The 26,272-nt window shown below is 38.8% G+C and overlaps 1 protein-coding gene across 1 annotated transcript; it reads right to left on the bottom strand.

Moving 5' to 3' along the window:
- Positions 1 to 4,484: 4,484 nt before the first annotated feature.
- NAF1 (nuclear assembly factor 1 ribonucleoprotein) lies at positions 4,485 to 26,100 on the bottom strand. The gene is made up of 8 exons (XM_014943269.1): positions 25,504 to 26,100; positions 23,374 to 23,512; positions 20,169 to 20,262; positions 16,617 to 16,699; positions 15,407 to 15,567; positions 12,903 to 12,954; positions 7,849 to 7,954; positions 4,485 to 5,226 (listed from the first exon to the last, which is right to left on the bottom strand). The coding sequence occupies exons 1-8, from the start codon at positions 25,941 to 25,943 to the stop codon at positions 4,808 to 4,810; spliced, it is 1,494 nt and encodes a 497-aa protein (XP_014798755.1). The 5' UTR covers positions 25,944 to 26,100; the 3' UTR covers positions 4,485 to 4,807.
- Positions 26,101 to 26,272: the final 172 nt, after the last annotated feature.

The following is a 26,272-nucleotide window of genomic DNA, read 5'->3' as shown; positions in this document are numbered from 1 at the left end:
TTTGTTTTTTTTTTTTTTTTTTTTGGAGGTGGGAGTAAGAGGGGGAAGTCAGATGGTTGTGTTCACTTTTAAACATATCAGATATATTCCAAAGATTTTGTGCAATAAAACATTGGCTTCATCACCTTTTCTGATATCAGTGTACTAATTCAGCAACCTGCCAACTGGTGAGACCTAGGTCATTGTGAAATTCCTAGCAAACAGGTGTTTGCTGATATTTTCAACTGGCTTCAGGATTGGATGCTATAAATAGTCAGAAAGAACAGAGATTTTTATGCCCTTCTGTCTTTGTGTGTCCAAATTAGAAACATTAACTACACTAATGCCTAACTAGTATCTACAAAAAATAAGGTTTATTGCAGCACATGCTGAACATTAAAATTGCATCTACATTAGCAAGTAGCATGGACCTGCTGGAGCAGATCTGTAGATGTGATCATGTTGAGGACCTGATGTCTGAACAATTCACATTTCATGGCTTCTATTTTCTGACTGGCTGGCTTTTTCAATCTGGACTGTCTCTAGAGAGGGTGCCTTACACACCAAATTATTTCAGATTAAAAAACTCAACCTGCTCCTATGTAGCACTGATCAAGAATTGAGCTGGTGTGCATTACCGTTCAATTTCCTGAGACGGAAAAAAAGGAAGATGTCTTAAAGTGCTTCATTTGCCAAGGCTCTATCCCTGTTGTGTCTGTGACTGAATGGGTGTCCCACTCAAAAGAGTGCAGTTCAGCAGGCGAGTTACTGTAATCCTGTTATAGCATACTGCTCTGACACTTTAATGTAGTAACGTGTTTAATGTAACACAGTAACAGGGTAACATAGATTTCTAGAAAACAGCCTGACATAAAAACAACTGAGGCCAAACAAAACTAGCTGTGCTTGCTGTTAAATTACAGAATCACAGAATCTTCATGGTTGGAAGGGACCTCTGAGATCAAGTCCAACCATAAAAAACAAACAAACAATAAAACCCCACACCAAAAAAAACAACACCCCATCACCACAGCCAACAATCTCAGTCACTAGAGCACGCCCTGAAGAGCCACATCTACAGGTTTCTTAAATACCTCCAGGGATGGTGACTCCACCACCTCCCTGGGCAGGCTGTTCCAGTGCCTGACCACTCTCTCAGTAAAGTAATTCTTCCTAAGATCTAATCTAAACCTCCCCTGCCGCAACTTCAGGCTATTTCCTCTAGTCCTGTCATTTTTCACTTCGGAGAAGAGGCCAACACCCATCTCTCTACAACCTCCTTTCAGGTAGTTGTAGAGGGCAATGAGGTCTCCCCTCAGCCTCCTCTTCTCAACTAAACATGCCCAGTTCCCTCAGCCTCTCCTCATAGGACTTGTTCTCCAGGCCCCTCACCAGCTTGGTGGCTCTCCTCTGGACATGCTCCAGCAGCTCAATGTCCTTTTTGTAGTGAGGGGCCCAAAACTGAACACAGTACTCAAGGTGAGGCCTCACCAGTGCCGAGTACTGTTTTCCAAGCTTTACAGTTAAGGCTTTTAAAGGCCTGTTGACAAAGAGCAGGACATTTTTCAAAGAGTTAAAGATACAAAACACAAAAAGAAGCATTTCCATGACATTCCTTTTTCTATCAAGCGTACCCAGTTATTGTCCTTCCCCAAACTTGCAAACACACCTCTCAGGTTCTAAACTCCCTGAATTACTGCAAGTTTCTACTGCTTTCTCAACAGCAAGCGTCCAGCACACCGAACCAGGGTCTGACAGCATCTCTCCTATCACCTGTGACTTGGGAGACCAACTCTCACCTCTCTACAACCTCCTTTCAGGTAGTAATAAGGTCTCCTCTTAGCCTCCTGTTCTGAAGGCTGAACAACCCCAGCTCCCTCAGCTTTTCCTCACATGACTTACTCTCCCGACCCCTCACCAAATTCAGTGCCTTCTCTGGGCCCGCTCCAGCACCTCAACGTATTTTTTGTGGTAATAAAGAACTAAATTCGATTCCAAGCAAAGTTCTGCAAGCGTGACCTGTACTCACTAAATGCAGAACACCGGCAAAATTTGTTTTGACATAAAAGCAAGTGCACACAAAACCAAGCATTAATAAGATATCTTAGACCATAATAAATTTCTGTCAAACTACACTCCGTAACCTGTATGTCAGGTTTTGTTACACACTCGTCGTTATGGGCATAGCAGCTACACCTGAGTATAACTTAAAGCTTAGCAGCCTAATCACAGAATTATTATTAGTCCAGATGTAATTACGAAATGAAAAGTCAACATTACAGATGAAAGGGTCTCAACAGTAGTAACAGTTACAATTGTTGTACCTACACTTCCTATTGCCTGACTCCTTTTCCTGGCGTTATGCTTACCCTCCCGCTGCCCCTCTGGACCTCCAGGCTGATGGCATCCCTTGGTGCTGGGGACATACAGCATCTCATCAGCATCCCAGGTCCGAGTACGACCTCGACAGTTTCTTTCTCCTTACCCCATAAATTGGCTTGGGATCACTTTTATGATTGACAACATACTTGCAACATCTTGCCCTGTTTTCATGTCGGCACGTTCACAATTATATCTCATTTTACTTCATATGATGCATTTTACATGCGTTACATATTTTTTCTCTCCATTCTACTCAAAAAGGGTTTTGTTTAGAGCCAGGATAGCATTTCTTCAGCTGACCACTGGGGAGCAGTTTGCAACCCAGGTTTCCAGTGCCAGCCCTGCCCCATGCCTTGACACCCCAGGTGCTCCTCTATACTGCATCCTGCACTGCCGCTTCCCTCAGGTCTCTATTCCTCTACTCTATCTTATTCCATTAAACACATAAATATACCATTCTACACAGAATGAATACTTACCACTGTCATCTATGTAAAAAAACTATGTGTATACCAGAGGGGAAAAAAAAAAAAGTACATGTAAAATTAATTAATCATACCTACCTGGTCATTAAATAAATTGTTGTTGTAGCCAAACCAAGTGAAAGACAGCTCCAGGTGAGTGAAGGGAAGCTCAGATAAAGCAGATCCTCAGTCATGAGGCTCTATGGTGTTTACTCATGCTTGTGACCTATCACTAGCAATGGTAACAGCCAGGCTACACCTTAAGATAGCCAGAAATTCACCCCCTTGTCCTCTCCCCCAGAATGTAAGCATTTACAACAGGCTAGGCTTGGACATTCTTTTTACTACCAAAAAACCCATAAATCTGTAAGAATTAAATTAAACATTAATGTCTGGATTGCTATTGTCCTGAAACATTTTGTTGCCACTGTACAGTACCTCTTTGCCATAAAATTTGAGATCGATACAGCCTTCTCAGTTGCACATGGCTATGAAATCGTACTTTTAGATATAGTAAAGAATAGAATTATTAATTAAGTATACTACAGGAAACTTTAGAAGTCTAAAATTCAACTCTAATTCACAGTAGCAACTTCTTGACAAGACAGTCCCCCTTCCGTCTGTGCATTAAATTTTTGCTTCATTCTTAAGTTATGTGGAACTAAAAGTCTGCACAACACCTGCAGAGCTTAATTAAAATTAAAATTAATTAAAATTTAAATATATAGCCAAAGTAATAAGGTCAATATGAGTTTCAGAACAGAAATATGTACTGCATACTTCTATCAGGTCTGTTCAATGGTTCAAAGTAACTGTATTGTTAAGGATTCAAAAATTAATACAGCTACTAATGATCTTTCAGTGCAAAAATCATCTTTAAGATGTCTCTGTTCCACAATTTTTTGAAGACTTTTTAGAAAATATTCATGCAGTGTTGGGGTTTCCATTCTAGTTAGTCAGAGCCACTGACCCTTTGGACAGGTGGAGGTTGTTCCAGGCTGGCTTTGGTTGACAATTCCACTCCCCTTCCTAGAAAAAAGCTGGGAGAGCTGATGACTTCATCATTTCAAGAGAGACAGTTTTGATGATAATCAAACAGCAATCTGGTACTATCTGCATCTTAGATACAAATTGAAACAAGGGAGTTCTGAAATGCAATACTTTCTCTCCCTGACTGGTCTGATGACTTCTTCCTAGAAAGGCTGAGTAAGTACTGTGTTATCTATGGGCATTTCTGTACTAGGAGCAATGGTAAGCTAGAGAAGTTATGCTGGTTTTAATTTCCCCATACCACACAGTTTTACACCCAAATTGCAAAATATCTAATCGATAAGTTGATCTTCTATAGCTATTGTAGGACATTAAATCTGACACAGTAATTAAGTTGCTGATCCAAATTCCGATCTAGCTACTTAAAGACAGACCATCCCGCTTGCCTTTTAGTTAATATGAAATTAATGAAATATTAAAAGTTGGATAACAGGAGTTTATACCTTATAAATACAGTGGCAAACTTAGTTAAAGTTTAGGTGCCAGATTTTTAGTTTCCATGCAAGTAGATTTCAAAATTTGCAGAAATTGAGAATGGTTTAGCATAGCGATATACAACCACCCTACAAATATTAAAATACCAACTATGTGACATATCACTATTTGACAGTAGTTGCATTATTAAATTTATTACAAAATAGATTTCCGCCACTACATACCAGTCTCCAAAAAGTTTTTATCATCTCAAAATAGTAGATATTATAAAAATAAGCCATTATTTAGTATTCAGTCACTTTTATCATACAGTTTTCTTTCTTTGAAACAGAAAACATATATATAGTAAAAATTTTATGGATGTCCCACAGACAATGAAACCACTTGTTCTATTGTTGCAGAAAAATGGAGCATCTCCAAAATAAGGGAATGCAGTCTTAGTAGCCTGTTCTTCCTCCCTTTGAACTGCCATGCTCTGTATGCACACTTATGGAAAATTAGTAAGGCCTGAACTGAGAAGGATGGCTATCTGGAGGAGGTGGAGGCGGCGGAGGTGGCGGTGGCAAAAATGGGTATGAGGAGTTGTACATGTTCGGGCCTGCCCAAATCATATTCGGATTTGAAGGTGGAAGGTGGAATTGATGCATCTCATTAACAGAGCCAAAAACTGGAGGAGGAAAGGGATACTGTTGCATCATTGGATTTTCTTTTCTATGAGGTTGTGGAAACACTGGAGATTCCTGATGGATTCTGTTGTCTGAAGAGTACAGCTGTGGTGGTCTGACTTGTGGTCTCAAAAAACCTGGAGGGCCCGATGGAGGAGGAAATGGATCCCTGGAGAATCCTCTGCCACGGTATCCCCTTGAATAACTTGAAGCAGGCTGTTGCATTGACTGATGAAGTCCTTTACTCTCACCTTAAAAAAAAAAACCACACAAACAAAAACAACAAAAATAAATGAAAATACACATAATTTTAATATTATTTTGGAAAGATTAAGTTTAGCCCTCACAAATCTTTCAAGGTGAAGCCAAAGACATTTCAAAAAATAATACTGGCAAATAATACATAGTCAACAAAATACACTGGCAAGTCTACTGTTTAGTAACTCATCTTGATTTATTAGAGTAATATAGGAAGAATGATCCTGAGGGTTGCAAATTCAGTCATTAAAAAAGAAATTTCACTTTCCTCCCCTCCAGGCATTTTCATTTGTGTTAATGAATCACAGGAACAGTCAAACTGTGAGTATTTTGGAAGCTTTGGTTTAAAACAAGATTTAAAAGCAACACAATTTAAAAATGGAGATAAATCAACATTGCATTACACTGAAGTGGTATACAGCTTTCAGTCCTGAGTTGCTATTACAGCACAGAAGAAATTATTCAATTATTCAAATTATTACGGGACAGAAGAAATTATTCAAACTCAAATTAATAAAATTAACTTACTCTAGCAGAAAAAAGGCAGTCTGTACCTGTAGCCCATTAGCTTTCATCATTCATCTTTCAAGAATGAATTTTATCCTGTACAGGTCACTGTAAGCATGTATTTAAGGTTCATGACAAATATACTGCCACTTTTTATATAAATAAGAGTATTAATGGGATAAGTGCTATAAAATTAAGATCACTGAAATATTAAAAATATTGCAATGAGCTGCTCAGATTCAATAGACTGTAAAATTTAAACCAAAATATGATCTCTAAAGGACTTTAGGGCTAGAAGCAAAAAGGTACTTAGGGGCATAACACTGCATAAAACCACTGACTAGTACCTGTGTGGACCTAATCCTTGGGACCAGACTACGCAGAAACATTTTCATCTTTTAAAAGCTAAGTCTGGAAAGGTAGTTGTATACCAAAATTCCTACTTATTTTCATGGGGGATTATGACTTAGACTCCTTTGGTGCACACAGTTCTCTCGGAAGCACTGAAATGAAAGTACCCGAGTGAATACTTTTGTTCTTTTTTCTCCTATCAAAGACTGTAACAATAAGCCAATTTTAACATACTGAGAGTTTTATGAAGATGCAACCAAGCAAAACTCCAGCTGAGACCAAGTTTGTGCCTCAATTTGCCAGATATCCTTGTTGTTAAATTCCACAGCCAAACTAAACTGCACACAGTGTCAATTTACACCATGTTATTTACAGAAAACCACAGCAATTCATAACCCATACTCCCTTGACAGATTGAGACAGTTCCTGCTGTTGTGTTCTCAGTTATGGATCACAGTTCAGTAACAGCCTCAGCAAGCCCTAGGCAAAGGCAGGTCTGCAATAAGCTGGCAGAATAAGGATATGGTGGAAAACATACCGTATGCTAGATGAGCAGAAACCGGGAGAGAAAATAACCATCAGCAATGAAGGGAAAATATGGCATGATTGAGATCCTTCCCTTAAGGGAAAAATGCCAAAACTAGAGGGTAAAAACCAGTCCAAGAAAGATCTCAGCTTTATTTAAAGGGTACAAGGGAGGGATGTACTGCAGAGTAAAATGGTAAACAGGACAGTTACTGACATCCTAGATCAAGAAAAAAGGGGTTCAGTGGGGCACAACGTACCCCAGAAGAGCAGCAAACTCATGGAAGGAGTCAGTCCAAGCTGACTGGGGGGAAGCACTGTGCTGCAGGCAGTTGAAACGACCTTGTATATAAGTAGCAGAGGAAGAGGGGAAGGGATCAGAGTCAGTAGTATTTAAAGAGTGGTACAAAAAGCACGCAACAGAAGCAGACCAGTGAGAACAGAAAAACAGGGATATGATTTAAATTATTCAGCCAAAATGTAAAAAGTCTGGTCAGTGGAAAGGCATGAGAAAAGACAGATAGGAAAATCTGGTTACTGCAAACAGAGCAGATCTGCAAACATACACCTGAACAGATCTGTCAACAGCAGAAGAAAGGAAAGCGAAGGCTATGTATATAATGAAAAACTATACAGTTTATTGAACTACCGTAGGTTTGTTTATCTAATGACTGTGTCAAGTGAACAGAGAGGTTCTCAGTGGGCTACGCAAGAAACAGTTGTTTAAAGGAGTATTTATATGACATGAGTGAAGAACCACCTCCTTTTCAGATAGAAGAATAAATTCTCCATCTATGGCTTGTGTCTTCTCCCTGATTGTCAAAAAAATAGGTTTCCAAAAATTGCACACGGCCTTCTTCTATCTTTTCCCTGCACTCAAAGGCTTAACCTGAACCCCAATAACCCATGCAATAAGCAAGCTCAGACTCCAAAAGTTGGCATCTGTTCTATATCCTCACTGCATGTCAGCTGACACTGTCATAAGAGTTTTTGAATTTCCTATGACAACTGTCCTGCTCTTATATTAACTTCCCTTCCACAGTTCAATGGAAAAACCCTTCATTTGTCTTTGAAAAAAATTAAGGAAGATAGCCACAAATTCATTAATATAATTTTGAAAAGCAGCAAAATACTGATTAACTGGATGAAAACTGAATCATTAAGATAGATATCATTGTCTATTTCAAACTCAGTTTACCAGATAAAAGCATTCTCCCATAGCAATCACTCACCTGATACATTTGTTTCTGATTTGAGTTTCTTCCTTCCTTGATTTTGAGGCTTCTTTTTCTTCTGCTTTGCCTCTCTCTCTTTTTCATCATCACTGAAATCCAAGGCCTGGTTAAAAAAAAAGAAACAGAGCACAATCCCCTTTATTTAAAGGGTACAAGGGAGGGATGTACTGCACACAGAGCAGAATGGTAAATAGGACAGTTACTGACTTCTTAGATCAAGCAAAAAGGGGTTCAGTGGGGCACAACGTACCCCAGAAGAGCAGCAAACTCATGGAAGGAGTCAGTCCAAGCTGACTGGGGGGAAGCACTGTGCTGCAGGCAGTTGAAGCAACCTCATATGTAAGCAGCACAGGAAGCAGCAGGAAATTTATTATTTAAATTAAAAAAAAAAAAGGAGAATATATAAGGACTGCATAGAGAACTTCAGTTCTAGCAATAAGTCATTATTTAGAAAACAATACATCCTGCCATCAGCTTGGAAGAATATTCAAGCTGCACTTTCCTCTTTTGCATTCAAAGAGCCGTCAGCTGGCTTCTCAACACGATCAAATACTTACCACTCCACAAATTACTCATGACAATTACACAATACTCAGGTATTCCTTCTAATTTTCCTAAAAACAACAACATCCAAGTACTGAACACAAATTTTTGATTGCCTAGATGTTAGCAAGAAAAAAAATTGGGAAACTCTGAGGAAGCTGGCTAGCTATTGCCAAGAAAAAGCTTTTGAAGGGCAAACTGCAAACTAGGTGAATTAAAATACGGATTTTTAAAGTAAGTTAAAATTAATTTGGAAATCAGTAATTAACTCAGCATAACTAAACTACATTAAAAAAAGTACCTCTAGTCCAGAATTGTCGCTAAATTGCAACTCTGTAGTATATTTAATAACACTGTTCCCATTAAAATTCCAATAGCAATGTTATTCCAAAGGAATTTTCAGCTTTGGAAAATGTCATTAACAGATGCAACAATACACTGCAATATTTTGTTCCTGTTACGCAAGTTTTTGCTACCTTTTGAATCCTAGCTTACATTTAGAATGAGGAAAAGTTGTTAGTGACAGGAAAGAAATCAGTATAATTAATTCCCTGAAAAACAGCTCACTTCTATCACTTAAAGGTTTGTTCCCACCCTCATCCTCCCAATTCTAAAAGAAAGGTGTTTGCTGCTTATTTATCTGTACAGGATGTATATACAGAGCATGAATCTCAAAAACACTGCACTAGAACAGTGCTAGAAATGCCACTTAAAAGTTAATTCTGAATACAATTTTTTCCTCTTTTACATAACTAGACTATATTCTTACTCAAAAAAAGCCACAAGGAAAACAAAATGATATATATATATATGAAGTAAAATCTTTCACTAACTCCTGCTTTTTCTAAGCACTTTAATAGGCCATCCTCCAGTAGAGCAGAAATAACAAAAACCAGGTACCTTCTCGTGCTAGCTAATTTCCATGCAACATTCCATAAAAGCTGCCTCATGGAGAAATTACATTTATCTGCTCCTGTTAGCCTTGCAGCATACAGATCACACTTTGTCATCCTATGACCCCAAAGACAAGGCCAAGAGAGGCTGTATTACTGAGTCTACAGTGAAGCTGAGCTAATTAGAAACCTGTCAGAAAAGGAACACTTACCATATACCTTAAAGTAGCAAGCATAAAAGGCCTAACATGGATTAATTTAATGTACATACAAAAATAAAGCTTCACAGTATCACAAAAGAACTGACTCCAGCAATTCCATGCAGTTTAGCACGGCAGCTGGCCAGAAAAGTTACAGAATCAGCTGCCAGCTGAGGGCTCTAAAAGAGTCTGGCTGTAAGAGACAATTTCAAGCATCAGTAGCATTAAATTTAATCTGCACCCTTGTCAACAGCTATTACCTTCACAGCAAAAGCTACTTTCTATCAGCTCATCAGCTGTCACAGTTTGGGTATCTTCGTGTAAACTGTAGCTGCTAGAACTATCCAAAGATTATTCTAATTAAGGATAACAAGATGTTAGATACAATGTTTTCTCCAAAACAGAGCACACAGACATACCAAAATCAAAACAGCCACAGAAACACAGGTGTCATAAAAAGCAACCAAGTTTGCCCATCCTTGCCATCACTGATTTTGTTCAGGCTTCCTTCCTATAGAGAAGTACAGTAAACCTAAAGTTGCCCAGCACTTTCAGATTATAACCTGAAGGTAATAGTATCACAATTAAAACTAAGAAAAATCATAAGAAAAGAAATACCAACTTTGGAAAAAGCAATGAATCTGTATCTGCAGAAGACTTGACTGCTTGACTGTTTTTAGACAAATTTTAAAGTTACTTAGGTTCATATAAATTCAAATTACACATTTACAAGCTCATCTGAACAACTTTAAAAATATGACTAAGAAACAAAAAAAGAGCTCGCCATCAGCCAATAAGCACATTTTGTATCATCATCACTAGAAAACTGTTTGATGAAAGAAAGCTAAGACTAGCCATGTTTCTAAGTACACACAATCTTTCAAAGCTCTACTGATCACATACCTACTGTCCAATTCTGTGCAACACTTCTAATTCTCAAATGATCATTCTGTGTGAGATGTCGTCTCCCCAGGAAAGGAAGGCAATTTACAGTCAGAACTGACAGACAAACATTCTTTGAGTGAAGTTAAGATTGCTCAGCTCAGTTCCGTTTGTGGGAAGAAAAAAGTTATTTCAAAATGCATCATCTTCATCATAGTGGAAGAAGCAATGTTCTAGGTTGACAGACTGATACATCATTACAGGATCTACCTTCAAGCATAGTAAAGTCCATGTCACAACATTCCTCCTTCAAGCCAGAACAACTGGCCTGGGATAAGGACTCTGAATGCAAAAATTAATACTGTCCCTCCCAGCATGATGTCCTCACAGCACCCTTCTAAACAAGTTGTCCACCTGTGGGACAAGTAGGTTCCCCATGTGCTGGGTGAAGAACTGGCTGAAGGGCAGAGCTCAAAGGGCTGTAGTGAATCCCCGGAGCTACATCTGGCTGGCAAGTAGTCACCAGCAGTATCCCTCAGGGTTCAATTCTAGGGCCAGTTTTGTTTAAAATACTTATCAACGATCTGGATGCAGGAGTTGCACCATTACCAAATTTGCTGATGATACTATACTGGGAGGTGCTGTTGACTCTCTTGAGGGACAAGAGGCCTTGCAGAGGGATCTAGATAGATTGAAACACTGGGCAACGATTAACGGGATGAATTTTAACAAGTCGAAATGCTGCATTCTGCACCTAGGAGGGAGGAACCTGGGCACAAGTATAAATTGGGAGAGGGATGGCTGGAGAGCAGCCCTGCAGAAAGGGATCTGGGGGTGCTGGTCAACAGCAGGCTCAGTACAAGTCAGCAGTGTGCCCTGGCAGCCAAGAGGGTAAACTGAATACTGGGGCGCATCAAACACAGCATGACCAAGTGGTCAGAAGAGGTGATTATCCTGTTCTACTCAGCATTGGTGTGGCCTCATCTTGAGTACTGTGTGCAGTTCTGGACCCCACAATTTAAGAAGGATGTGGAAGTCCTTGAATGAGTCCAGAGGACGGCAAGAAAGGTGGTGACAGGGCTGGAAGGAATGTCCTGAGGAGCAGACTTTGGGCCTATCTAGTTTGGAGAAAAGGAGGCTGAGGAGTGACATCATTGCTCTCTACAGCTTCCTGAGCAGGGGAAGTGGAGAGGGAGGTGCTGAGCTCTTCTCCCTGGTATCCAGTGATAGGATGCATGGGAATGTTCCAAACTGCACCAGCGGACATTTAGACTGGACGCTAGGAAGCATTTATTTGCCAAGAGCATGGTTGAACACTGGAACAGGCTTCCTAGAGAGATGGTCAATGTCCCAAACCTGTCAGTGTTTAAGGGGCATTTGGACAATGCCCTTAATACCATGCTTTAGTTCTTGGTCAGTCCTAAATTGGTCAGGCAGTTGGACTAGATGATCACTGCAGGCTCCTTCCAACTGAAATAGTCTATTCTTTTCTAAAAAATCGTTACAACAACACTAAAAATCCACAAAAACACCTTTCCTACTTAATTATAGAGTAAGAAGCCCATATTACATACTTTATAATTATGCTAACTATGCAAGCTTTTGGAAGATTCAAAACAAGCAGACAGAGAGATCTCTCTAGGATACTATGGTAGACACAAGGCTTCTAGGAATTTCAGCTATTTTGGATTAAGATAAGCTTAAAGCAGAAATTGCAAGGAAAAGTGACTTAAGTGTTGAGTTAGAAAACAAGTCTCATAACACCTCAATAAAACTATCGGCCTTGTGATTCTCATTGAAAAAGAAAATAGTCATGAAAAGAATAGTTAAGAGTTATGGAGCACTGGACAGAAAGCCTGGCTGTCACTGAAGAAATCGTTACAGATTCCATAAGTGATGTCAATGGTCATGAGAAGCTCTCAGTTCTACATGATCCTATGCCTTGCCTTTATGGAAGAAGCTCACCTCCTCTCATGAATCTAGTATTTTATAATAACAAACAGTTAGGGAAATCTTACTAAGAAACCATTCAAAGAATGCAGCAGAGGAGGAGGTGTCAAGTTAATCTAACAGAGCAGACAGCTTAAACACCCAAGTAGTACATTTAGCAGAGTACTAACAGACCTTTCAAGAAAACTGCTTGCGGCAAGGTAAAAGACAAAGCTGCAGTCAAAGTACAGCGAGGACAAAAATTCCCTAGCAGAAGCAAAACTATTAGGCAAGTCACTGCTACTCAAAGTGGGAACGTTCAAGTTGCCAAACATATTCCTGAAGGACTAGAGGAACTGAAGATAAAGATATACATTTTCCCAATTGCAAAAAGCAGAAGAAAAAAAACCAGCTAGTACTCTCTACACTGGCTGTGCCCTCTCCAAGAGGAGCATGACCTCCTTTTCAAAGAAGGAAAGAGGTACATCCAACTCTTGTCTTCACAAAAGGTAAGTTTGCTAATTAGTTACTCTGCACAGAAATTCTTCTACATATATCTTGTGTAATCAAAAACAATAAACCAAAAAATAAACCCTATAGTTACCTCAGGTGGTGGTTCTTGGTCATTCTTCCAAGACGCATCTGAGCCTTTTTCCCTAGAAGAAAAAAAAAAACAAAACCGCACATATTAGACAATCAAGATGAAGAAAGATGGTGTAAGGAGGCTATGAATCATCTCTTGTTTGAGTCATGTAGTAGCAACATATTCCAAGCTAAAAGTAATTTGCAAGAACTGTACTGTAGCAAATACGGTAACACTTTCCTCAAGGTGTCATATCTCTTACACCAGCAGCTGCCTGTTTTGAAAGAGGCATTTGGTTTTTAATGTTCTTTCTAAGTCAATACAACTTCACTATATGTGTCTACACACTACATGTGTACAAAAAATCTTCTTTCTTTGAAGACTGAACATTTCATGCACCTTATATTAAGCTTTGATCAATACTCTCTCAACACATACTTTTGAACCTAAATTGCTTTGAACCTGAATTAAACTACTTCACTGCAACTTTTTTATGCCAACTAACTGTTGACTACAGTCATAAACTTTCTCATTCTTCTGGTTTCAGAACACGTATCTCCAGTTAAAAAGGACAATGAATTAGCCTAGTAGAACACAGGCTTTAAGCATATCTATAGTGAAGAGAATTCAGAATCAAAACACCCTCTAAGCTCGGCTTACAATTCTATTAGTACAGTGTTAGCTAGATCATTAGGTTTCATCTTCTATTTTGTTTTAAATATAAAATTTCAAATCTTAATTCTGATTCCTTTCCTCTTCAAAGTACCACTGCAGTTCTAAGTAGCAGTTCTAAAACTTTAAGCCTACAGTACTCCACAAGCTGGTCTGTATACACTCGAACTAACCAAATCATCAAATTTGCAGTCTTCTAAGGTCCGAGAGCCTTCTTGTGAAGCACTGACCAAAGCTCAACTTTTCTTATATCCATGCCACCTTGGTTTATTTATATAGACATTACAGCACAGATCAAAATTCTTTAACCTTTTTTAATGACACCTACTTTGTGAAGAGACAGCTTCAACAAATAATACCAATTGCCTCACAAAAACTTAACAACCTTTACTCAGGAAACTCAGAAATAAAACACTGTTTTGGTGAAATGCAGCTTCAGTCACATTAATCAGAAAATATGGTTTACATCAGATTGGTGTTCTGGCATTCACACTGGTCATTTTAATGCAGAGCAAGAAACAATCCCTGATGTACTGTTCAGCTACACTGATAAGTAATGAAAGTGTGAAACATCTTACCTAGTGGTCAACTTTGTACCACATATGCTAGTAAAGTACTACTAAAAGACAAATATAGTTCCCAAAACTAGTTGCAAAGCATGTAATAAACTAAAACATGAGTCTCACGTCTCAGATGCCGAGTACGGCACACAGTTATTGATGTGGTAAGCAGATAATTAAAGTCTGTGCAGTTACTGTGCTAAGCAACAAAGTTTAATGGCACAAATCAAAGACCAGCTGGCAATCAAAATGCTGCAGAAAAACAAACAAGCAGCAGAGTGAGAAAGTGATCTATTTTGGTCTTCACCAAAAGGAAAAAAATATGTTTGTTGCTTCCACAGAGATGGAAAAGGTGAAGGAGGAAAGACTCCTGCAGGCCTGGCCACACATACATGACTAAAAAAAAAAAAATATATTCAGTAGGAATACTGACAAAGTTGCAATTAATGCAGACACCAATATTATAAATTTTTTCCGACTACAGTCAGTAGGTCAGCTGAGAGATAATCCTAGTAAACAGAAACTAAGTCGCTTATATGACAAAGGACTTTTTAACCCATAGCTATTTCAGACAATTATTCATTAATAGTTAGAACACTAATGTCTAGCAGTCATTTATTATGCTTTTTTTTTTTTTCTGTGTCGTTAAGCACACTTCCTTTTAAATGGCAACAAGTCCTATTCATACATGCTACTTTTCTCAATCAGACTGGGGTTACACAAACACTACATTGCCACTCAAATCCCTCCCCTTTCCCAAATTTACAGCAGGCAATTTTCATATAGAATTGTTATTCTCCAACTGCACAATAAATCCGTTGATAATTAAATTTCAGTTCTGGCCTTGCAATATGAAATAAAAATAACAAAATAAATAAAAAACTTGTTCAGATTTCAAAATCTGAAAAGTTCAGCTTTCAAAACCCATGTATGTGTGTGAGAGGGTGTGGTGGAGGGAAGTATCAATGAATTTTTTGGGGGTTATGATATTTTAGGTAACATATGAACATGAAAAGAAAGAAAGCTTAATATTTTAAACTGAATAAGAAGTTACTAAACTTTAGTAATTCTAATACTTTAGAAGCTTGTAGCTTACAGCTACTCTGTACTGTTCCGAAAGGCAAAACAGCACAACCTTGTTAGTACAACACCATTGAGAGTATCTAAAAAATAGAAAAGTTATAGTGTCAGGCTTAGTCCTGCAGTTTCTCACTCAAGGCTAAACTTTAATTCAGTATTTTTAGCTACTTAAAAAATACATTACAACCAGATTCAAAAAGAAGTCAGACTCACTGTTTTAGTTTCTCTGCAAATATATACTGGGTGAAGTCCTCCACTGATGGCGCAAAATACATGCTATCTTGCACATTAATACCTTTGGCTTTGATATGCTCAGAGCTGTTAAATCTTAACACATAAAAGGGATGTAAAACAGGACCAAATATCTCAAATATCTGAAACACAAACAAAATTAAAATGTTTAAATAAACCACCAAGAGTAGGTAGCTAATTTCATAGCAGACAACCGTGAAGTGTTAAGATGCTTTGTGTTTAAGAAGTTTGATGTATTTTCAAAATACAGCATCAAATAAAGTTACTTTCATGCTTTGGTTTTATTACCACATTTTGTTTGACAGTGTATTTCCTCAGCTACTGTTTAAGATATAAAGTGGAAAAGTAAGTTCTCTGACATGTTGATGTTACCTTCACCGACCCAACTGCACTGCTCTCACTGACTGCTTCCTCTACTTCAGCAATCTTTCCTTTTGTCAAATCTCTAGTCTTCTCTATTATGTTTTCAAATCTCTTAAACCTGGAACAATCTCCTTATCATTTATTTCTCAAAGTCCATCTTTACAATACACCTTTACATCAGCTGCCCTACCTGTTCCCCAACTCCAAGGAGGGCAGAGAATTCTGAGACGTTGTACCAAACATCTCCAATTTCAGGCTGAGGTTTTGTTTCACTCACATCTAGCATTCAAAGATATTATAGTAGTAACTGTTATAGACGATGCCTTTCCTTTCCCAAAAACCAAACAAAATTCAATGAACACCCCTCTCAGCGAACACACTTCATTATACTTGCATAAAGCACACATTGGCCTTAAACTGGAACTGCAGAGCCTAGATATATAAACATTCCCCATCTGTCCTGAAACTTGGCTCTAATTTCTCCTATCTTGGCCCCCTGGCAATAAAACAGCATAGCCTGTTATTTGAGACATATCTGAAAGCAACCTCTCCCTCTCCACAAGCACTCTCATAAAATAGCAGAAACTCATCACACATTGCAATTCTGTAAGGTTCCAATGCATTCCAAGCAAGGAATTGCTGAGATAAAAAAACCACAGATGACTATAACAAGAGTCAAAACCACAAAGCAAAACTACATATCAAGGAACCGAATTTCATTTAGTCAACTTCAACAATACTTACTGGAAAATAAAAGAATACTTTGAATTTTTTATTAGAATAACATGTTTTTATGCTTTACACTCACCTTTCCTGCTGCTTGCCGATCTTCTTTAAAAATTATACTTTCCTCATTTACTGGAGGTAGGCCTCTCAGTGATTCGATTATTACTAAAATGGAAAAAAAAAATCAATTAGAACTTTGTTTCAACAGCAGTATGTAGTTAATTGCACAGAAACTTAACAAACCACACAATTATTTGTCTACTAAAGTTCATAGGGCTTCACCTGAAAGTTCTTGTGCATACACAAAATTACTTATAACTGGACACCCCTTCCAGTGATATTAGTGGTAACATTTACATTTGTTTACAGAATTATTGTTCCTGGGGTGGAGAAAGAAAGGAAATCAGATGACAGGTACAAATGAGAAGTCTGAGAAATGAACGTGTGAGGTACTAGTTGCATTTACACAGGATGTTTCTTAATTAAGGGCATAGCAGCAATAACCTGGATTTTTTTTGAATGCAGATGCACGTGTATATTCTGCCGCCTTAATATTCCAAATGTAATTCTCCTCGAAAAAAAGAATACAGATGGCTATTCATTATAGCTATATGACTTATTAGCTTCCCCTAGTAAGTCATAAGAATCAGCCCAGAACACAAAAGATGTCTGGCAGTCCATTCACAGCAGCAACTGGTGGTGCCATTTATGTATATAGATACACAATTTGAAATACATTTCTGCAATTTAATATGTAATAGTATCATACTACATTTGGGCCTAATTCATGATTAATGATGTTATGAGTGATCACAGTGAGCAAGTCATTCTAGTAGCTCAAAATACGAAATCTCTTAACATTTAGTAGAGTTAAACACTTATAAATGGACACAGAAGCATGTTCTAATACACAATTTATATACAGGCTACTTCATTTTTAAGTTTTCCAAATTCAGTGACATAAAAGGCTTATTCTTTACTGAAATCTTTACAGTAGTTCACATTTGTTGCTTTAGTCTACAGAAATAGTGTGTCTTCCTTTACATTCAGCAGGAGTGATGCTTAAAGCTGTCAATACAGAGGCCTAGCAGCATTACACTCAAAATTTCTGACTCTGAAGGTAATGTTTTCTACTTCTAAAACAACAGAACGCTCCATTAAGCATTCTCAGTGCCTCCACCATCAAATAAAGTCACTCAAGCACTTTGTGTCACTCAGACTCCAACAAAAACTAACAAGATTATCACTGCTCAACTTACATAACAGGACTTAAAGCAATAAACATCTCATCAAGCTAAAACTCCAGCTTTGCTACTACTTCAATCTGCAAACACCTTGTCACATGCCAAGCAAGCCTGTGACAATGCTACAGGCTTAATAGTTCACCGAATGTCAATAGAAGGCATAGCCCCACATTCCAGTAGGCTAAGGAAAATATTCTGAAAACATAAGTTGCGTCAGTCCCATAAAACCCAGGAGAAATATTATCATATACAGCCCATTTGACTTACAGCTCCCCCCACCCCAACCAAGCCAAAATCCTCAGTTTCTATCTTCCAGGGCCTAAAGTGCAGTCCCAGGGCAGGTTTCTTATATATAATAAAGCTGTTTACTTTCCAGGCTACAACCCACACTGAATTTTTCTCTTCTCTTCAAGTACCTTGAAACAAAACACAGCAAAAGTTCTGTTAAGTTCTGATACACTGAATAGAAGTTAAAGTTCACAGAAAGTACTGTCATCTTGCTTTTTGCTGGTGTGAAGCAAGCATGAACCTATACTGTTCTAGCCTTAAATTCACCTCATAGTATGGAATTGCCAACTCATGGGTATTGTACACTGCAGACTGATGAACTCAGAAGCTCGTTACAGAGAATAGCAGAGATCTCTGGCACACCAAAGGCACAGTTCAGGATACTGACTGTTGTGCCAAGATAATATCTGTGATTTTCAAATGAGACCTCAACTCCCCTTATTCTAGATCTAAACCTGGTACACACCAGTATCAATTTAGTTCAAAAATCAAAAAACAACCCGTAATCAGCTAGCAGAGTCCCTAATATGGCCACAAATCAGTTGAAATTGACTCAGACACTTGTTTCCAGAAGAACTGAAAAGAAAGGAAACCATAAAGAATAAAGGAGTCATAAAGAAAGACAGTAAATAACACAGATATCTTGGGGCTTTGTTCCATTCTTATGGCTTTATTTCATGTATGGTTATTAGTCTGTTTTCTAACTTTGACCAACCAATCTAAGTTCAACACTTCATGTATTTCAGTTACATAAAGTAGAATACAGACTCAAGAATTCACCTGTCAGTAAACTGACAGAATTTAGAAAGGTTATATACACCAAGAGGATTAGAAATTCACGACAGTTTTCAAAGCCAAAGTCTTTAAAAACAGCTTTGTTTAAACATTTACATACTACATCAAAAATAATAATTGCAAACTACGTTCAAACGTTTCTCTTAAATTTATTTTCAAACTGTCATTTTAGCTGCAAACAGCCTTTTTGAAGTCCCCCTTACTATCAGTAGGAAAGAAAGAACAAAGTAGAACAAAAGGACAAAGACTAGATTACTACTGTCTACACAGTTCGCTTCCTGCACATGAATGAAATGAAATCTACCTCTAAACAAACACCACCAACAAAAACAGTGTAAAGGAATTGCCTGTATTACCTGGAATCTTTTAAAATAAGAAAAGTTAATAGGAAAGGCTATTTGCTCTAATTCTTTTGTACCCCTCTCAACATAAATACTTGACCTTCAAAACTGGACTTAATTTCTAATTTTCATAATCAAATTGCTTTGAAAGCAGTTCAAGAAGAATAGAACACTTGAAATAAGCTTAAATACAAACATTATATGGATATTTTATTAATACTAGCTTCAGCAAAACTTTGATTTCACATATCAAAAACAGAGGCGTCTGGTAGATCTGAAAGAATCCCTAAATGCACATCATTGCAGTTACATCCATTGTACGGCTCAATCCCATTAAGCTTACCCTCCAACACCTATAAATCACGTTAGCCATGCTGTCCTGTGACTGCTGACACTGACAGCTTGTATTTGGTCAAGGTGCCAGTAAGTGGGATGATTTAAAAAAATAGAAAAAAAAAGAACAAACATCATAAATAATATACCAATTACCCAACAAGTCTTTTTACTGTCCTCATATATTAACACGCAAGCACTTCGGACTGCATCGTACTGCATCTGTGCTTTCAGTTATACACCTCTCGTATCTTCAGAGATAATTCAAATATAACACATACAAGTGGAAGATTTCTTAAAATACTGCAACTATACTATTGTTGCCAGAATTCATATAAAGATCATAATACACAGTGAAAAAAGGCTTTTTAATTAAAAAATTAGAACATGAAAGTCACATAGAAACACACGCATACTAGTTGTAGTACGTTAATCTGTAGAATGTGCAAGCCAACTAAAAGGGAATCCAACTCAGTGTCATTTGGTAGTCAAAGTTCTCATTCAGCAACCTCCTACCCCCTGAAATAGAACGCTGCAGTACTGACACTTTGAAGGAACAGTCAAATACAAAATAAACGCAGAGATACAAAGAAATTATTTTAATTAAAAACAAAGCAATCATATCTTGCCTACCTAGCTGCTCAATGATGCTGGAAACTGTCCCAAAGAGCTTCAGTTCAACATCATCAGGCAGAATTATTGTTAAGTCTTCAACAGGAGGCAATTCCTGAAAATAACAAGTCAATGTTCAGAATATAATCTCATCACACTAAGACATTCATCGCTTTGTTGCTGCATAAGTTTGACAATCAGAAAAGCCTCCTAGCATTTTGAAGGTTTAATTAAAAAAAAAAAATACATCTACTTTGATTTGCCTTTTCAGAATAATTCTAAATGAACCCATCTTGGGGAATGTCACTTTTGAAGACATCTTTTCTATTGAGACACTACATATTTCCATTGCAACTAAAGTAGAAGCCAATTTTATTCAACTGAAGAAAACCAACAACTGATAGATATTTTGTTCATTTTTTTGAACTTTCAAGTTAGATAAATTAAGTTCTTACTTAGTACAGCACAATAACTAGATAATCAGTAATCAAAAAAAACAGACAACTTGTAACCACATTCAATGCGTGACAGAAGAAAAATGTACACAGCAAGTGATAAAGTAGTATGAAATACACCAGATACATTATCATCTGATTTGACAAAATGGTGTCTGTCTGTTTATGCCATGACTTCAGACCATTATAGAAGATGTGAAGATCACAACTACCTATACAAAGAAAATTATTTTTAGTTGTAAGTTGCATTTGGTACACAAGAGGACAACCATAGAGAACACTTGAAAAAAAATGCCAACCTTCAGATACACAAATGAGTACTGCACAAACAATATTCAAATAAATCTTTTTTCTCAATTGTCAGCATTAAAATCTGCTATCAAAGGCTGATTAACACCGAACTCATCATCTACCTCAGACTTACTCATAAACTAAGATTTCTACATATGTACTATACCACTGTGGGTTCAATATGAATGATATGGAACACAAGGTAAGGGCAACTAGAGTGAGAATCCTCTTCAAATTCAAAATCTGAATTTGGAGGCAGAGACCAAATCTTAGCACTGAACTGTACTTTTAAGGCCATCTCCAGAAATAAAATCCCTCTCTGATAGGAGAATTTTATCCTGTCTTATCAAAACTTCACCTGGCTCATAGAGCAAGTCAAAGACCAAAGGGACACCAAGACTTTCTCTGATCATATACTACAGCATTGAAGTCAAGACGAGAATTCAGATAAAAACCCACATACTTGTACAGGGCAGTAAGTTTCCCAACATTAAACCAACTTCACTGCTAAGACTTAACTGAATCATGGATGCCAGAGCAAGTCAAAGGCCAAAGAGCAGAAGGAAGAAAGTTAAGATTTTGATCATAAATCTCAAAATGATAGACTAACCACCTATCATACTATATACAATATCTGCCAATCCTACACATCAAAGGAGGAGGCTTCTAAAATAGTTCCCCTAATACTCCTTAATACATGCACATTTTTTTCCCTAAGCACATATTCCAGTTAAATACTTTCTTTTTTTCATTTAATCTTTGACCCATGCTTTAGTAGTTAGCTATTTTGGTGAACTTTTTAACAGATACATTTTAATTTTCAAATTGTATTCCCTCAAATTTACATAAAACAATCTACAACATTTTTACACAGACTAATACTATTCCTGTAGAATAGCCAAGTACAAGATACACTAAAAAAAGAACTTGCTAAAAATTAAAACTACCACTGACAAAAAGCTACAACTTTGCTGAACCAACGAAATTAATCATGCCAGTGCTTAAAAGGAAGACGATATTTTGTAAACTTTGTGGGTTTTGTGTAACTTTGAAGTTAGTAAGCTAATGAGACAAAAGAGCAGATCAACAAAGCATTTTCAGACTACCTTTAATTTTACTTAAATAAATGAGATAAAAGGTAAATAAAACCTGGTAAGTATATCTATTTGAGCAAGGATTTTGTTCAAAAGTCCGGTGCTTGTTGTCATAGAAGCACTTATAATGGTTCTACTATTAATCGTACTTCAAACAAAGTGCATGTAAGCAGGAATTGCTCTGATGTTTTACGCCTTCAGAATACAACATTATGTGTGTTTCTCAATCTTTGATTAATTTCAGGGATAAACGAATATGCTAATAGGTTTTCTTTACTCCAAGTGCCTACATAGAGCACCAGTTTAAGAATTAACATACTCCTGTTTCCTGTTGTTGCTACTACTAACACGTGTCAATGCCTCAGCCTTTCCAGTCATCTATCACTTCATTACAAACTCTTACAGAGCACTGAAGCAAAGGTAAACATATCCAAATATATCTGTTCTTCAGAGGCTTTTTTCCCCCCTCTCTGCCTTTCTAATAATTTCTTGTACCCTTCATTGGGCTTGTTTCTCATTCCAGAAAGCATTTTTATGAAGGGAACAGATCTACAAAGTAACAGATAAACATGTACTGTTAGTGTAAATTGACGTTACAGTGTTAGATTATCCTTTTATTTGTAATCCATTACAAATGATGTATGGCTAATCATCCATTAGCAGATTATTACTAAAACTCATTCCTTTAAACCTCTTAATCTTGAGATAATGAGGAATAATGGTAGCAATACTTAACGAGTACATCATTTACGAGAACCAAAACCGAAAGACTGTATCTTGAAGCAAATTAAGGTGCTGATCCGCGATACATAAAACAGTGTCGTAACAAAAATTGCAGAATAAAACAAATAGAAGTCACCTCTATGACCACTCTAATAATTTTTCTTAAGTAGAGGAAATGCAATCTGAACCTCCAGAAGGCTTAATACAACATCTGGAATTTTCACCTCAAGACTAAACATATTTGAAGTATGACTGCAAGACATATCAGACCTTCAAGTCTCTCACATAGAGAAAGGATGATGAAAGCCTGCAATACACAAAAACCCCCAAAATATATGAAAATACCCAGAATTTCATCTAGAATTTTGTTTTCATTAATTGCAACTGTGATTTTACACAAATATCAACCTAAAATAAGCTGTGACCCTCACTTCAGAGTGGTCTTAGCATACCGGAAAATAAGACATTTTAAGTTATTAACTGAGCTACACCTCAACTAGTGCAAAAACATACATTCAAGTATGTACATATTCAAGTATATATATTCAAAGTATATACATATTCAAGTACATTCACTAGGTACAGCAATCACTTAAAAATATGTTAAAATATTTTAAGTTGGGTTACTAGAAAAAGGTTTAAAAGGTAACACATGGTACTTACATCAATAGGCAACTCGTCTTTTGTTTTAACACAGTAAGATCTGTTATCCTTCTCATTTGGATGATCATCTTCATCAGATATTGTTGAAGGAGAACATGAAGAGGAGGACGTAGTTGATGAACTATCTGAATCCGTATCACTGAAAATAAAAATAGACATGGGAGTTAGAGTACAGAATTCCACATTACAGATTAAAAAACTGGATACTAAAATACCTCTGGTTACCAGATATGTTTTTCCTAATCATATACATCTGTATATAGAAAAGCAGCAATCTTTTCTGAACCTACAAGCCACTGGACAAGATCACTTTAAAAAAAAAAAATCTCAAAATAGTAGCAGCTTTGGCTGTTCAGAGCAAATGCTAACAACTACAATGGCTCGCTTGGGTTCCCACTGTGTCACTGCTGAATGGTGAATGTGGCATGACAGCAATCACCTCTTTAAGTTCACCCAGTCCAGTTCTCCCTCTGGCTAACCCATGCACAAGTCCATCACCAGCACAACTCCCCCTGTCGGACAAGTGACAGTCACAGTTTGGGACCTACACTTCATTGGTTTGCAAGAGAAATCAACCAATATTAGAGTCACAGGAAGAGCATCTCAGTATAGCACCTAGATAGATACAGCATAAAGCTAAGTGAAAAATCAAGAAAATACTTATTCCAAGCATCTTGCATTATGATGGTAAAAAAAAAAAAAAATTCTAATTTTTGCAGGTAGAATAGATTAGTTCCATAATTCATGGCCTGTTTGAATTCCTCTAGTGCATTATTCACACAGATTAGTAATTTAATTTTTATCACTAGCACATGCATAAGAGATGTTTATTCTCATAGACTCAATATTTCAAGTAAAGAGCACGGTAAGAAACCAGTCCTTATTCATGTCATCACGTTCCGTTTAGCAGAAGTCTAAGTTCTTCAGAACTGGTGGAAGAAACAAACATGTGGAGTAATTGGAGTGCACCTCTCCAAATAAACCTTTTGAAAAATAAGGAATTCTTAGAACAAAATCAACATAGCAGAAAGACAAAAATCAGCCAGACCACCAGAGACCAATTAGAAAAAGGAGGGGGGAAAAGAAAAAAGAAAGAAAAATGTTTGAGATACATATAGTCAGCTAAGTAAATTAAAGTTACCAGAATTTTGTCTTCAATATTTATCTGGACATCAGAACAAAAGAGACTTTGGAAGCAAAAATGACTACAGGTGAAGTCCCTGCCATAGGTCAGGAATTTCGCTCTCCATCACTTCATGATTTTTTAGGAAAACTTTGAACCGAGCAAACAAAGTATTTCCAAAGTCAAGCTTTAACCCATTAACTGTTAATAAAGCTCAGTATCTTCTTTTTAAGAGGAGATCCTTACACTTCATTTCAGCCTTCACTAGTTAGAACAACATACTCATCCAGCTGCAACCGCCCAAAAAGAAAACACAAAACTTATGGAAACTGACAAAGTGTGCAGGCTTCTAAGGCTGAAACAGAGCCCACATCTAACCAAACCTACCTTCCACCAACTACACTGAACATCAAAGCACTGATGCAGTAGAAGATGGAACCTTGTATAAAAAAACCATACAGGTTGAGAATGAGCTCTTCCACCTAGATGCTAACAGTAGAGCACAAGTTAAGATCTACAGAGTCTTTACCTTGAATCCTACATTCAGTTTTTTTCAGCAATAACAGTGCAGGTGTCCTGTCACAAGTGATGTAGGCGCACCCTGTGAGGATCATGCCAAACACCATGCTCAAGCAGTCATGGTAGTCCAAATAATCATGATGCTCTACAGGTCACCACCCAAAACCTCGTGTTTCCATTAAATCCTATACCCTTATATTCATTCTTTTGGAGGCTTATTAATTCAACAGTAAAACTTCTAGTGAAATGCAAGAGAAAATGTCATCTTTAATGGGAAAGAGAAAGCTACAGAAGCTGAAACACAGGGGCACGGGGATGGGGGCGGACTGGGACACCCGGCCGGCAGAGAACTGAGACACAGAGCAGGCGGCCCGGGCCCACACTCGCCGCCGCGCAAGAGGCCGCAGAGGGGGAAGAGCGACCCACGGAGAGTGACGCGCCCCCCTCGCCCCGTGGCCCAGCCCCGTGGCCGCCAGGGCTGCACCCACCTGTCCGAGTCTGAGGAGGGGGCGGCAGCAGGAGGACCGCTGGGACTGGCAGGCGGCGGCGGGCTGCGCACTCCCTCGGCTCGGGGCGGCGGGGCCTGAACTTCTCCACCGCCCTCCGGGGGGCCCGCAGAGCTTGGCGGCCCCTCCGTGCTCGCCGCTTGCTCCTCGCCGGGCGCCCCCTCAGCGGCCGGCGCCATCTCAGCGGCCGGCGCCCCCTCCTCGCTCGGCGCCCCCTCCTCGCCGGGCGCCCCCTCAGCGGCCGGCTCCATCTCAGCGGCCGGCGCCCCCTCCTCGCTCGCCGCTTGCTCCTCGCCGGGCGCCCCCTCAGCGGCCGGCTCCATCTCAGCGGCCGGCGCCCCCTCCTCGCCCGGCGCCCCCTCAGCGGCCGGCGCCGTGCCGGGCTCAAAGGCCAGGGCCTCCATCTGCGCCACCACCTCCATCTCGGCACCCGGCGGCACGCGCCTCAGCTGCCCCACGCGCCTCAGCTGCCCCACGCGCCTCAGCTGCCCCACGCGGCCGGCGGCTCCGCCCCCCAGCCCCAGCCGGCCGCCACTTCCGGCTGCCACGAGCGCCCGCGCCCCGAGAGGCTGGGGTTACCCGGGCCCGACGGAAGGGGCAGGGCCCATGCGTGGGGCGAAGGGCGGGTGCCCGGTGATGTCACGTGATGCAACGTAACGTGACGCGAGGCGGTGGGCGGTGGCGCGCGGGGCCTTGTGTTGTGGCGGGCGCGGTGGGAGCTGCTTCCCCTGTGGTAGCGACCCTGCAGTGA

Source organism: Calidris pugnax, unplaced genomic scaffold, assembly GCF_001431845.1.
Source record: "Calidris pugnax isolate Ruff unplaced genomic scaffold, ASM143184v1 scaffold15, whole genome shotgun sequence".
NCBI lineage: Eukaryota > Metazoa > Chordata > Aves > Charadriiformes > Scolopacidae > Calidris > Calidris pugnax.
The sequence above is the reverse complement of the archived record's forward strand: the minus strand, read 5'-3'. Positions and strand labels throughout refer to the sequence as shown.